Below are 14,037 nucleotides of genomic sequence, written 5' to 3'. Positions count from 1 at the left end.
CTGGAGAAGGATAACCCATTTTCCCTGAAGAGTGGCCTAGAGGGTGGGAGCAGATAGGTCACCTGAGGAGAAGGAAGCAAAGAAGAGACCCATTGCAGACTCAGGGCAATAAACACCATCAGTTCTGGGGCCTTGGAGCACTTTTGGTGGGAAGAGCATCAGGGTGGGACTAGCTCTAGACAGAAGGGCAAGAGGCTTGAATAGTGAGGAGGGCTTCAGGTGAGAAGGGCAAGAGGAGGCCACAAAACTACTTGGTTCCTTCTTCTCATTTGTCCTTCTTTTGCTTCTGCAGCATAATCCCTGCTTTTAAGAGGTAGCCCTTTCCTTGACAGAACTGCTTTGCTTTTCTATATTCTGGCAGGCAATCTCATGCTGGTTATTTTGGGCAAGGGCAATGGCCTTGACCTCCCACCATTGGGTCTCCACATTCTGTCCTAGGTTGCAGGCATTATACATGTTTTATGTACATATAGCAGGTTCTTTGAGAACAATTGCTTTATGTACTTCTTGCTAAGTGGAAGGTAGTAAAACTCATTATTCCAAACGCTTTTAAAGCATAGTTTAGTCCACATTTTAGGAGGATGCAGGCATGCTTTTCTAAATAATATTCTTATAATAATACAAGGGCTAAGAAGTGGAAGGATGATTTTCTTTGGTAAAGCTTATGCATAGTCTGAAAGTATAAAGAAAATTCGGTTACTACAGAATAATTCTTAACTACCAAGATGTTTAAATTATAAAGTATATGTAATAGGAAATATATTGTGAATTACCCTGTTGGCTAAAAATATTAGAAATGAATTCACATAGTCTTTAAGAAGGTAAATTAGAAGAAAACCATATTGTTGTTTTCCCTTTTTGTTTTTGCTGACTGAATTAGAATATCTGAGGTGTGTTTTTTTCTAGTAATTAAATGGGAAAATGTTTTAAAAGTAGAATATTTGCTTCTATATAGCTGTATGTACCTGGTCTTGTGTCTGTCTTTTGTAGGATATTTTAATCAACTGTCGGCGTGCTGCCACATCTGTGGCTATTTGTCCCCCAGTACCATATTACCTTGCTGTAGGTTGTTCTGATAGCTCAGTACGGATTTATGATCGGCGAATGCTGGGCACAAGAGCTACAGGTGAGGAAGTATAGGCAAAATTTAAAGCTGTTTAAAGAAATCTTTGTGATATTTTACATTTACATGTTTTTTTTGTTTTTGTTTTTATTTGTTTTTTTTTTTTTTACTTTTATTGAATGTCTATGATTTACACGTCATGCACCAAAATCCCTCTCCTTTACCAGTAATATAAAACAGACAAATATCTTGTCACAGAAGCTGTAGTGTATCACACAGTATAGCCTTTTGTCCACATATGTTTACTTTCAAATGTTCATTGCTGAGTCATGGGTCTGGTTTGAGGCCTACGCTATCACTACTGGATCCTCACTGGGACTGCTGTCAGATAGCCCATTGTTGCTGTGTGTCAAGGAGATTCTTAATCTTTGAATCTGAAGGTCTGGTCCCTTTATGTGTTGCAGTAAGTCATACATGGGGTAGATGTTGGAGTGAATTCGACTCAGAACCCTGGATCGGGGCCCACTCCCTTGTCCTCAGGGCAGGACCAGCTCTCCTGCTCCCATGTCCTCAGGGCAAGGTGGACTCACCCTCTCCGGTGTTATCAGGACAGGGCCAGCTCTCCTGCTCCCATGTCATTGGGGCAGGGCCAACTCACCCGCTCCTGTGTCCTCAGGGCAGGGCCCACTCTCCTGTTCTTACATCATCATAGCAAGGCTGGCTCACCCTCTCCAGTGTCATCAGGACAGGGCCAGCTCACCTGCTCCCATGTCATCGGGGCAGGGCCAACTCACTTGCTTCTGTGTCCTCAGGGCAGGGCCGGCTCTCCCACTCCTGTGTCCTCAAGGCAGGGCCAGCTCTCAGTCTCCCATGTCCCCAGGGATGGCTCACCTGCTCCTGCATCCTCAGGACCAGTTCTTAAGTCCTCAGGGTCAGCTCTTCTGCTTCCATGTCCTCAGGGCCAGCTCTCTGGCTCCTGTTCAATTCGCCAGATTGTTGCTGGCCATCAAGGCCTGGATGACCTCCTACTCCTGTGGGTATTGGATCTTGTGGGCCATCAAGCAGGTGGCAAGTGGAGGCCCCTCAAAGTCTTCGTTGAGTAGCTTGCAGAAGCCATTGATGTTGGCCTGGCTCAGCTTCTTTTTTTTTTTAAAAAAGATTTTATTTATTTAATTAGTTATTATGTATACAGTGCTCTGCCCGCATATATACCTGCCCACCAAAAGAGATAACCAGATTTCATTATAGATGGTTATGAGCCACCATGTGGTTGCTGGGAATTGAACTCAGGACCTCTGGAAGACCAGTCAGTGCTCTTAACCTCTGAGCCATCTCTCCAGCCCACTGGCTCAGCTTCTTGTCTTGGGGAACTTGTGGCTCTGTTGATTTGCACCTCCCGAGTCTCTGGTTCTATTGTGTGCTCCATCCGCCCTGGGCCCCTGCCTTGTTGCTGCCTCTAGTATCCGCTTCTGCACGATCCAACTCTTAGCACTGAGCATGGGCCCAGCCCTTGAGAGGAGATCCGTGAGGCTTGTGGTGTGGGCGGTGCAGTCCTTGCTCTGGCTCTACTCGAACAGCACCCTTTCCTTGGCCAGCACTGTGCTGGGCCGCAACCCAAAAAGTAGCAGCTGCTGTAGAGGTGGCAGCCCAGGGTCCCTGGGAGCTCACCAGAGCGTGGTTTCATGGCCTTGTGGTAGGAGGGCATGGATGATCCACATGACAGGATTTCCTTCTTTCTGGGAAACACCAGTCCTGTGTTTTGGAGCTCTCGGTATGGTCCTTTGGTAGCTGCAGTCACTGCTGTTCTGTGGATCAGACACGGTGTGCGATCGACACCATCTTGGATGATCTCAGCTTGGGTATTTCTAATACATTGTGCTAAGCTTTTTCTCCCAGTCAGGCTGCTCTTGGGGTGAACATATCTGTGTAGCTCTTGAAAACAATCATCCTCCTCAGAATGCATTGAGGACCTCATCTTTTGAACTCCGCGGACCCGCACCTGCTGTGCCCATTTACCTAGTTTTTAATTTTGTTTAAAATGTTGTTTAAATATATATTCTAAAGAGAAAAAGCACTTTACTATTTTTGAATACTCTGTTGGTAACTAGGAACAGTGTTGTATGGCTATAGCCTCAGCACTCTGTAGCTGGAGGCAGAAAATCAGAAGTTCAGGGTCATTCCTGCTTGAGGCCAACATGTACTACCTGACATCTTGTCTTAAAAAAAAAAAAAAAAAAAGACTCTTTTGGGATGATATTTTAACAGCTTACCAATTCATAAAAAGAGCTGAGTAGATGGTTTAGTGGTTAAGAGCATTTGCTGCTCTTACAGAGAACCTGAGTTTGTTTCTCAGCACCCATAGTAGGGAGCTCACAACTTTACCAGATGGCTTATAACTATCTGTAACTCCAACTCTAGGGGACTGACCCCCTTAGGTACCTGCACCGACGTGTATGTGTGTGTGTGTGCGTGCACGGTTCCGAGCACCGTATTGTTTACAACTCCAGTTCTAGGAAAACTGATTCCTGAGGATAGGAGGAATGCATGTGACATGCATGTGTGCACAGCACCCACACATAAGCAAACACTTATACACATAAAATAAATCTGAAAAAAAGATAACACTTGATTTGTTTCTTTCCCAAGGTTACCATAGTAAATTATCAATGTAGTCTCTTAAAGCAATAGAAATTTGTTTTCTTGCATTTCTAGAATTTAGCTATCTGAAATCAAGATGCCTTAGGGTTAGACCTACTGGCGATGACTAGAGATATGAGGAGAATCTGTTCTGTGCCTCTGGTTTTGATTTATGATAATTGCTGCCATGTTCTGGCAATGCCATAAGAGGACTTTGGTTTATAAACCTGTTTCTTGAAAGTAACTAGGAGACATACTGATAAAAGAAAATGGGTTTATTTACATTTTGGCCATACTGTGGAGAGAGGAATTTCTACTTTCTCTCTGCCTTTTCTGTAGAAGTATTATAATTTTATAGAAAGGCTGAAACAAAAACCAGGAAGTGTAGGGGTTTACAATTTAGGTAGAGCTGTGTAAAATCTCTCCAGGAAGTCATGTTCTTCCTCCAGCTGTCACCAGGGCTTTTGCCTTTCCTGCCTCCAGCATGGCAGTCTTACGGAAGTTCTAATTCTCTGGTTTTTATAGCTTTAATAGTCTTGAAGTCACAGAGAGAGACGCAAGCGTCTCTCTTTAGACTATCTCATTGGCTGCCAGTGCAGTGACAAAATCAGACTTAAATTCAGTACTGCAGCAATATTTGCAGCATTTTAAGCTAAACAGATATAAATATATGCCACATATGATTTCATGCCCAAGTCCAACTAAAATTACATGTGTATGTGCATTTATACAAAGATGAGTACTAAATATTCACATTTGTTATGAAAAGTAAAGGTGAACTGGGCAGTGGTGGTGCACGCCTTTAATCCCAGCACTTGGGAGGCAGAGGCAGGCAGATCGCTGTGAGATTGAGGCCAGCCTGGTCTACAAAACGAGTCCAGGACAGCCAAGGCTACACAGAAAAACCCTGTCTCAAAAAACAAACAAACAAAAAACAAAATCAAATGAAAAGTAAAGGTAGACTTGGGCAGAAGCCACCAGCATCAGTAACAGCCAACCTAAGTTATCCAGTGGGAGGGAATATTAGATAAGAGTTTTTCTGTTTTGTTTTTAATAAATTTTAATTCTTTGGCAGTTTGATACATTTACATATTTTTATCATATTCATCCCTCCATTCTTTTGTTTTATCCTCCTTCCATTCCCCCATTCCTACTTTCATGTTACTTTCCCTCAATAGCCTATTGAGTTTAATAGAGTTACTTGAGCATATGTGTATATGTGGCTTATTTACTGGATCAAGGGCAACTACCAGTGGCTACATCTGAAGAAAACTTACTCTCCTTCCTTAACCCCATTGACTACCTGTAGCTCTTTACCTAGGGGTGGGACCTTACATGCCACTCTACCATTAGTGCTAGACTACCAGTGGGCTTGTCTTGTGCAGGTAGCCACAGCTACTGTGAGTCCATGAATGCAATGGCCATGTTACATTCAAGACACTGTTTCACATCATTTCTCCCATCTTCAGGCTTTTACATTCTGAGAACTTGTCTCTTTTGGACTGTGATAAGGAACCCTGTCAATTTATTTGAATATGCACATTTTGGGTGAAATGGTAAGATAGTGTGAAATTATTGCTCTCAAGAGGAGCAAGACAATTCACATTTTTAGCTGGGCAAGTCTTGACCAGGATTACACAGCTTTGGGATCCTCAGAATTTAGCATTCCTGGGCCAGTTTAACTCTATTCTGTCATACTGAATTGTATTGAAGACTACCAGAGGTATTATAAACTAGACATGGTGGTCAGTGCCTATAATCCCAGGACTGGGGAGACTAAGGCAGGAGAATCACGAGTTCAAGACCAGCCTCAACTATGCAGCTAGATAGGAGGTTTTCACAATTCCAAGGACTAGAGATTAGCTCAGTGGCACAGCACTCGTCTAGCACGAGCATGTCCGTGGGTTCAGTCCCACCATCACAGAAAGCTGCAACAACATTAATAGCCTATTACCTTCAACATGATTCTAGAAGTCTTGTCTAACAGTCAGAGTTAAAACAGTGGTGCTTATTCAGTAAGATCTTTTCCCTGCGTTTTTTAGAAGAAAGAAAAGTCATCAGAATTTTTTTTAAATTAAGTTCTCTTTTAATTAATAATCCTCTTCTTGAGATCTTTAGTGTAATTAATATATATATATATATATATATATATATATATATATATATATATATGTGTATATATATATATATATATATATATATATATATATATATATATATATATATATCATGATCCATTGTGCTGATAAACAAAAACAATTATTTGGCTTACCTCAGCTGCAGTAGTTATTCATGATTTTAATTTAGATATTCTTATTATTGATTTAGTTATATAGAGTATTACTAGAGTAGGAAGAAATCTCAGTATATTCAACAGAATTAGGGCTTAAAATCTTCAATAATATGAGTATACTTTCAAGAACGCAAGAAGGCTGGAGAGATGTTTAAGTAATCCAGAGGATCCAGGTTTGATTCCTAGCATCCACATGGTGGTTAACAACAATCTATAATTCCAGTTAGGGGATCCAGTGCCCTGTTCTGGCCTCTGTGGGCAGTGTACACAACATGGTTCATACATGTGGTCAGAATACTCATATCCATAAAAATAAATTTAAAAAGTATAATTTTTTAATAATAAGAAAGGGCTCTGTCATAGGAAATGGTTTTCTTGTATCACATTATTTTCATCTTCAGCCTTGCTTTGTTTGAGTTGTATATACTCTGCCCCAAACCTATTAGTATTTTGCATTCTTTCTAAAAGCCAAGAAATGATTTTAATATCCTAGTGCCTGTAAATTATATTAATATGGTTATTTATTTTAAAGGGTTAAGGTAATATAATTTGTTCAAAAATTAGATAGTATTTTTTAAAATAAATGAGTGGTTAAATAAGTAAGTAGCCAATAAAGAACTAGAATTGTATTCAACCTATTCTGCTAAGTGTCAGCTTTCCTGTTAGAGAAATAATCTTAGTTTGAATGACAAGTTTGGAGATGACTTTGTACAGAAATCAACTATTAATAAATGATATCTCAGCAAATCGTATAATCTAGAATTTTGAATAGTGATAAGATTTGTTTAAATATGCTGTGTGTGTGTCTCTCAGCTTGACACACATGGAAGGAGGGAATTTCAGATGATGAGCTCTCTCAGTCAGATTGGCCTGTGGGTATCCCTGAATGGCATTTTCTTAATTGCTAATTGATGTAGGAGGGCCCAGCCCTTTGTGGGCCTGGGCTGTCTAAGAAAGGTAGCTGAGCAAGTCAGGGCAGCAAACTAGTAAGCAGCTCTCCTCCATGGTTCCTGCCTGTGCTCCTGCTTGGATTCCTGTCCTGACCTCCCTCTGAGATGAGTGGTGATGGGAGTAGAAGCCACATTCAACCTTTCCTTCTCAAGTTGCTTTTGGTATTCATCATAGCAAAAGAACTGGAAAATATGTTATCTTTATACCATTCTCTTTTGCTTTTAAAGATTTATTTATTTAATGCTCTATTTGCATGTACACCTGCATGCCAGAAGGAGGGGATAGGATCTCAGTATAGATGGTTGTGAGCCACCATGTGGTTGCTGGGAATTGAATTCAGGACCTCTGGAAGAGCAGACAGTGCTCTTAACCACTGAACCATCTCTCCAGCCCCATACAATTCTTTTTTTGTTTGCTATACATTCTTGACTGTTAAAAAAGAAACCTCTTATAGATACAGAAAGTGATAATTTGGGTTTATATAGCTACATTATTTCACATATCTCATGATTCAAGATAAAGAGTTTTTAAGGTGTTTACTTATAATAGTATTAATTTTGAATAAATTCCTGTTATTTAGGGAATTACGCAGGTCGAGGAACTACTGGAATGGTTGCTCGTTTTATCCCATCTCATCTTAGTAATAAGTCATGCAGAGTGACATCGCTGTGTTACAGTGAAGACGGTCAGGAGATTCTTGTTAGTTATTCTTCAGATTACATCTATCTTTTTGACCCCAAAGATGATACAGCACGAGAACTTAAAACTCCTTCTGCAGAGGAGAGGCGAGAAGAGGTAAGTTTGCTCCAAACTTGACTCTTTCTTCATAGTGAGACACCTGTAGTTCCCAAGAGAAGGCAGGATAGATGATCAATTTGAGGTCATCTTTGACCAAGTAAATTTGAGGTCAGTCTGGGCTACATATGATGTTGTCTTCCAAAAAAGAGGAAAAAAGAAAAAGAAAGAAAAAAGAAAAGAAAAAGGAAGGAAATAGAGGTAAATGTTAAATAAATAAATATATTGATTTTCAGAGTCTATGACTTTTATGATTTAGGGGACATATGAAAGAATAGGCTAATAATAACATAGGGATGTTTAATAAAATGAGATACTTTTTAAAAGAAAATACATAATACAAAACTTTTAACTTTGTAAATGCTCGGAGAAAAGTAAATTAAAATAGTAGAAAGTGTGATGGTAACAGTCTAAGGGATTGACTGTGCTCCTGCACCAAGTGCCACCTCTTACCATTTTCTGTTCACATGTAAGCAGCAGTTCCATGATCTCTCAGTTGTGCCTCTTTTTTTCACAGTCATAGCATGTAACAATAGCCACAGGTACATTTTATAAACTAGACATTAGAAAGTGGGAAAAAGTTCAAGAAAGCATTTATATAAAAGCAAATGAAAGAATTGGATTACTGTAACCAAAATATAAAAGTGGGAAGTTAGAAGTAGTGTATTTTGGACCGTATACAACCATGGGAATGTGTTTGGGTTAGCCTGTTAGGGTTTTCCTAATGTGCCTGCCATGTTAACCTTTAAAAATGTTTATAGATTTAATTGTGAAAATTGTATTATTTTATATGTATAGTTGTTTTGCTAGCATATATGTCTGTACATCATGTGCATGCTTATTGCATGTCAAAGGCCAGAAAAGTGCCTCATCCCCTGGAATTTGAGTTACAGAAAACTGTGAGCTGCCATGTTGGTACTTGGAACCCAACTGTGTCCTCTGGAAGAGCAGCAAGTGTGCTTCCATCTGCGGAGCCATCTCTGTAGCCCTAACTGACTTTTTTATTTTATAATGACCTATGCCTGTTCTATACTTGGCTTATTAAATGTTGTTTTTTAAATTAATTCTTTTTTTTTCTTTTTTTCTTTGAGACAGGGTTTCTTGGTGTAGCCTTAGCTGTTCTGGAACTTACTTTGTAGACCAGGCTGGCCTTGAACTCAGAGATCTGCCTACTGCCTCTACCTCCCAAGTGCTGAGAATAAAGGCGTGTGCCTCCAGTACCTAGTAAATTAATTACTTTTTTAACTAATAGGGTTTGGTATTGGCTAAGTGTTAATGCGCTTTTTGTTTGATGTGTGGTACTGGGTATTGGACCAGGGGTTCACATGATAGGCAAGCACTGAGCTATATTTTCAGCATTTTGTACATTTAAAGGAAGAACAATAGCAAATGTGTAATTCCCGTGAGATGAAAAACTGAGTTCAGTTGTGTAAATACTAATGACATGACCACTCCACGGTAGGATTGAGGGGAAGGTTTTTACTGTAGATATGAGGGAGAGTACAATCAGAGGCATCTAGAAAAGTCCAGAGCAGAGAGAGAAAGTGGCAGGCTGAACATGGCCCGCAGTTGCATCTGGCTATGAAAGGAGAGGGAAGTGGGGAGAGTGAGAGGTGTGGACTAAGAGAGGAAGACAAAAGAGAAGGGTCATAGCCAAAGTGTCAAGAGTCATAAGGAGAAATGGGAGGCTCTTAAGCTGGAGAAGTTTAAGGAAAGGAGTGGGTGAGAAAACCCAGGATGCCAGCATGGACTCCAACATGCATAACAAGTATCTGTGGTACTAAGAGAGCCTGGGGACAGCGTATGCTTTGGTATGCTTATAGGTACCACAGAGAACCATTTATACTTTCTGCCAGTGATAAGGAAATGGCTCCTTGGGTGCAGGGGAACAGGCTTCACAAGTTCCTGAGGAGTGCTGGCTTTTGTCTAACCTCCAGAGTTTGCGCTTGACAGTTATTGTAAAATTAGAAAAAAATGATTATTTTATAGATGAATTTTAGGATGTTGAAGGTGACAGTATATTTATGCAAAGTAGGAAAATTACAAGCTATTTATGAGTTTATTGGACTAATTGGAAATGAATCTGCTGTGTCATTTTGTTGCTGCTGTGTCATTTCCCCTTGAGACATTTAGGTAAGTACAGTTGAAGTAGAACTCTGGGACTGAGAGATAACAAAGAACTTGGAAGAGCGTAGACATTTTAAGTGGGCCAGCCAACTTTGCTGTTAGAGACTCCTTAGCATCGAGACTAATGCTGAATCATTTTTATGGAGTTTTTTTTTTAGTATGCTTTGTTGAATTAACCAAATTAAAAACAATTCTAAAATTTGAGTTATAAAAATAAGTCACACTTACCATATCTAACTAAATAAGAGGTGTTTAGTGTATGAAACTAGTGAGCTATCTTCTTAATTTTCATAATTTTTCATTTGGTATTTTATGTTAAAATTTTGACAGTAATAATTAGATCAGCCATTTTTAATCCAGCAATTATTTATTAGGTACCTACTGTACACTTAGTTCTGTATTAAATTTGAGAAAAGGGTTACATAAAGATATGACTCCTTCATTTAAGCCAGCAAAACTCCAGTAACCCTGTCTCTGACTCCCCTTTCCCTAGTGCTGGGGTTACAGGTATACCTTACCACACCTAATTTTTACATAGATTTTAAGAAATTGAAATCAGATCCTCATGCTTACGTCCTCATGCTCAAGTCCTTTTACCACTGAACTATCTCCCTAGTCACAATCAACTTCTAAAAGTATATAATTAAGCATTGCTTATTCACAAAGTAATGCAACTATCATCACTGCTGATACTCCACCATATTAGTCAACCATGAATGCATGCTACCTGAAAGAAGACAGGCACAAAAGGCTACAAATTGTATTATTCCATTGGTATGGAATGATATTCAGAGCACATCTTTAGAGAGAGTAAATTAGGTGAAGAATGGCTGCTGATGGAGATGATGGAAGGGTTCTAGAATGAAAACTGTAACAGTTGATACTAATCCTTGGAAGGTGCCATTTGACTGGAAGTTTATTACTGACTTCTAGTGTGTGTGTGTGTGTGTGTGTGTGTGTGTATGCACACACATGCGCTTACGTGTCTGTACACATGCCGTTGTTCACATACAGAGATTAGAGGACAACTTTTAAGAGTTGAATCTTTATTTCGGTTCTTGGGACTCATGTAATTAGATTTGGCAGCAAGAGCATTCACCCACAGCACTGTCTCACTGGCTTCCACTATTGACTGATTTTTACCATGATCGGTGAATTTGGCAAACATTTATTCATTGGTGTGCAAGTTAGTTTTTGTCAAATTTTGTCATTTTGACACAGACTTAGACACTTCTGGCAAGTGTCTAATGAGAGGGAATTAAAGAATTGCCTCCTTTAATTTGTCCTGTGGGCATGTCTGTGGAGGCATTTCTTTGATTAATGATTGATGTATGAAGGTCCAACCCACTATGGGCTCTGCTAATCTTGGGCAGGCGGCTCTGGGCTGTATAAGAAAGCAGGCCGAACCGTCGGGAGCAAAGCAGAAAGCCACATTCTCCATGAGCTTTATTTCAGTTTCTGCTTGAGTTCTTTTCTCCTCCTCCTCCTTCCTTCTTCCTTATTTCTTTTTCTTTTCTTTCTTTCTTTTTTTCCTTTTTTTTTTTTTTTTTTTTTTAAAAGACAGGGTTTCTCTTTGTAGGCTTGGCTGTCCTGTACTCACTTTGTAGGCCAGGTTGGCCTTGAACTCATAGAGATCCGCCTGCCTCTGCTTCCTGTGTGCTGGGATTACAGGTGTGTGCCACCATGCCTGACTCCCTGCTTGAGTTCTTGACCTGCCTTCTCTTCATGATAGATTATAAGCTGTAAAGGGAAATAAACCCTTTCCTTTCCAAGTTGCTTTTGGCCATGTTGTTTATCACAACAAGAGAAAGCTAACTAGGACATACAGTAACCTTGGCAAGAATGATATCAATGTAAATATTAAAAAACAAAAAACAAAAACAGCCAGGCATGGTGGCACACACTTGTAATCCTAGCACACAGGAGACAGAGACAGGCGGATCTCTCTGCAATCAAGGCCTGACTGGTGGATAAAATAACTCCAGGACTGCCAGGGCTACACAGAAACCCTGTCTTGAAAAACAAAACACACACACACAAAACCAGTGGAAACACTGACTATATTGGATTGAGAGAGGAATGGTAGAGTAAATGTAGACTTTCTTCATGCTTCAGAGGGAAGTGAAAAAAAAGAACCATAGCTGGAGAGAAATACATGAGTCCTTAGGGAACTGAGGTTCTCTTTGCATCAATAAAAGAACTTTGAGCATGTTGTGAGAGCGAGTCAGGTCAGAGGAAGTGGGTGTAGGAACACAGGGGAGTCATTATGACTCCAGGCATTTGAGGTTTGAAGAAAGGCAATAAAAAGCATAGATAAGAGTACTTGGATGTAAAGAGAATAAATGGTACAGTCTTTGAAAATGACTAGGAGTTAGAAAGTTGCAAGTGGAAATATATTCATAGAATTCAGTTGAGAGAAGTGGTGTCATTTCTATAGGGCAATGCTTTATGTATAGATCTAGCATCTCATTTCCATACTTAAAGTGTAGAAGTAGGGGCCTGGAAATGTTCCATTAAATTATGCTGTAAGAATTGAAGACTGGAGCTGGAGAGATGGCTCAGAGCTTAAGAGCACTGGCTGCTCTTCCAGAGGTTCTGTGTTCAATTCCCAGCAACCACATGGTGGCTCACAACCATCTATGATGAGTTCTGGCATGCAGGTATACATGCAGGCAGAGCACTGTATACATAATAATAAATAAATTTTTAAAAAAAGAATAAGAATAAGAATTGAGGACTGCCTGGGCATGGTGGTGCATGCCTGTAATCCCAGCACCCAAGGGTAGCCAAAAAATTGAGGGCTGGGGATTAATTTAGTGGTATAGTGGAACTTGGATTCATAAGGTCCTGATTCAGTCCTCATCACCAGAGTAAAAGCTGAAAGTAAATCTGTTCTTTGAAAGTCACATAGAATCTGCTTATTACCTTTTAGTTACGTCAGCCTCCAGTTAAGCGTTTGAGACTTCGTGGTGATTGGTCAGATACTGGCCCCAGAGCAAGACCAGAGAGTGAACGAGAACGAGATGGTAACTATACTTTTGCCAGCTTTTGGTGACATGTGGTATTTAAAGATTTATTTATTGTCATAAGCCAGCTCTGACATGACAGGTAAACTGAGGTGGGGCGTGGAGTCAGCAATTGACCACTGAGCAGACTTTTCTCTGAGGAAGCAAAACTTGATTCTCGGGGCTGGAGAGATGGCTTAGAGGTTAAGATCACTGACTGCTCTTCTAAAGGTCATGAGTTCAATTCCCAGGAACCACATCTATAATAGGATCTGGTGCCCTCTTCTGTTTTGCAGGCAGAATACTGTATACATAATAAATAAGCAAGTCTTTAAAAAAAAAAAAAAAAAAGAAAAGAAAACCCTAATTCTCTGGGGCTGGTGAAAAACCCTCTGGAGTTGTTGAAAGGGGGGAAACACACACACACACACACACACACACACACACACGATAGATGAAACAAGCTCCAACAACTTTACATATGTACATACATACAAACACATTTGGTGGATGAAACAGAGTTCCAACAACTTTTGTCAAATTATATATCCCAGCAAAATCTTTTAAGCAATATTAAATTACAATGTGCTTACATTTATTTTTCTATAATGATTCCAATAAGACATAATCAAATGTTTTATGTGTTACAGGTGAAAAAACAAATTATTCCCAAGAACCCTCATACATTTGTATGTAAGCAACTTGTTATAGATTAACAAAGTATAAGCAAGCAATGTATTTTCTCAGCCAGTTTCTTTTACTGGCAGACTGCAATTTGCAGTTGCAAAGAAAGAATTAATCATCCTATTATCTTAAAAAGCAATCTTATAAAAAATCTTAAAAGAACCACAAATCTAAATTTTTATATATTAAAAATAAGTCATTTCTACTTTAAATCCTCAGGGTGCACATCTACTTGTTAACAATTCCTTATTAAATCATGTATCAGGAAGCCGAGAGCAAAAATGGGTATAAGGAATTAATCAGCACTTTGATCAGCAGCCCAGCTTAGCAAGAAAAGCACATCAGCTAGTGCTGGTTGGGCCGCTGTTACTGTTCCCTGACTTCAAAAAATCCCTTGCCCAATAATCAAGAGTGTGTCTTTCTGAACTTTAAATTGTTCCCCAAGATATTCTATCTCAGCCACAGACAAAAACATTTTTAAC

General features: G+C 39.6%; 1 protein-coding gene across 4 annotated transcripts in view; it reads left to right on the top strand.

Moving 5' to 3' along the window:
* Positions 1–14,037, top strand: part of Dcaf6 (DDB1 and CUL4 associated factor 6) — a 102,946-nt gene that overhangs the window by 25,189 nt on the left and 63,720 nt on the right. For all 4 annotated transcript variants that reach the window (XM_051147762.1, XM_051147763.1, XM_051147764.1 and 1 more), the window contains exons 6-8: positions 991–1,126; positions 7,525–7,739; positions 12,799–12,892. In XM_051147762.1, the coding sequence (XP_051003719.1) occupies positions 991–1,126; positions 7,525–7,739; positions 12,799–12,892 (445 nt within the window). The remainder of the gene's footprint in view (positions 1–990; positions 1,127–7,524; positions 7,740–12,798; positions 12,893–14,037) is intronic.

Source organism: Acomys russatus, chromosome 6 (assembly GCF_903995435.1).
Source record: "Acomys russatus chromosome 6, mAcoRus1.1, whole genome shotgun sequence".
NCBI classification, from domain to species: domain Eukaryota; kingdom Metazoa; phylum Chordata; class Mammalia; order Rodentia; family Muridae; genus Acomys; species Acomys russatus.
This window is presented reverse-complemented; position numbering and strand designations above follow the sequence as displayed.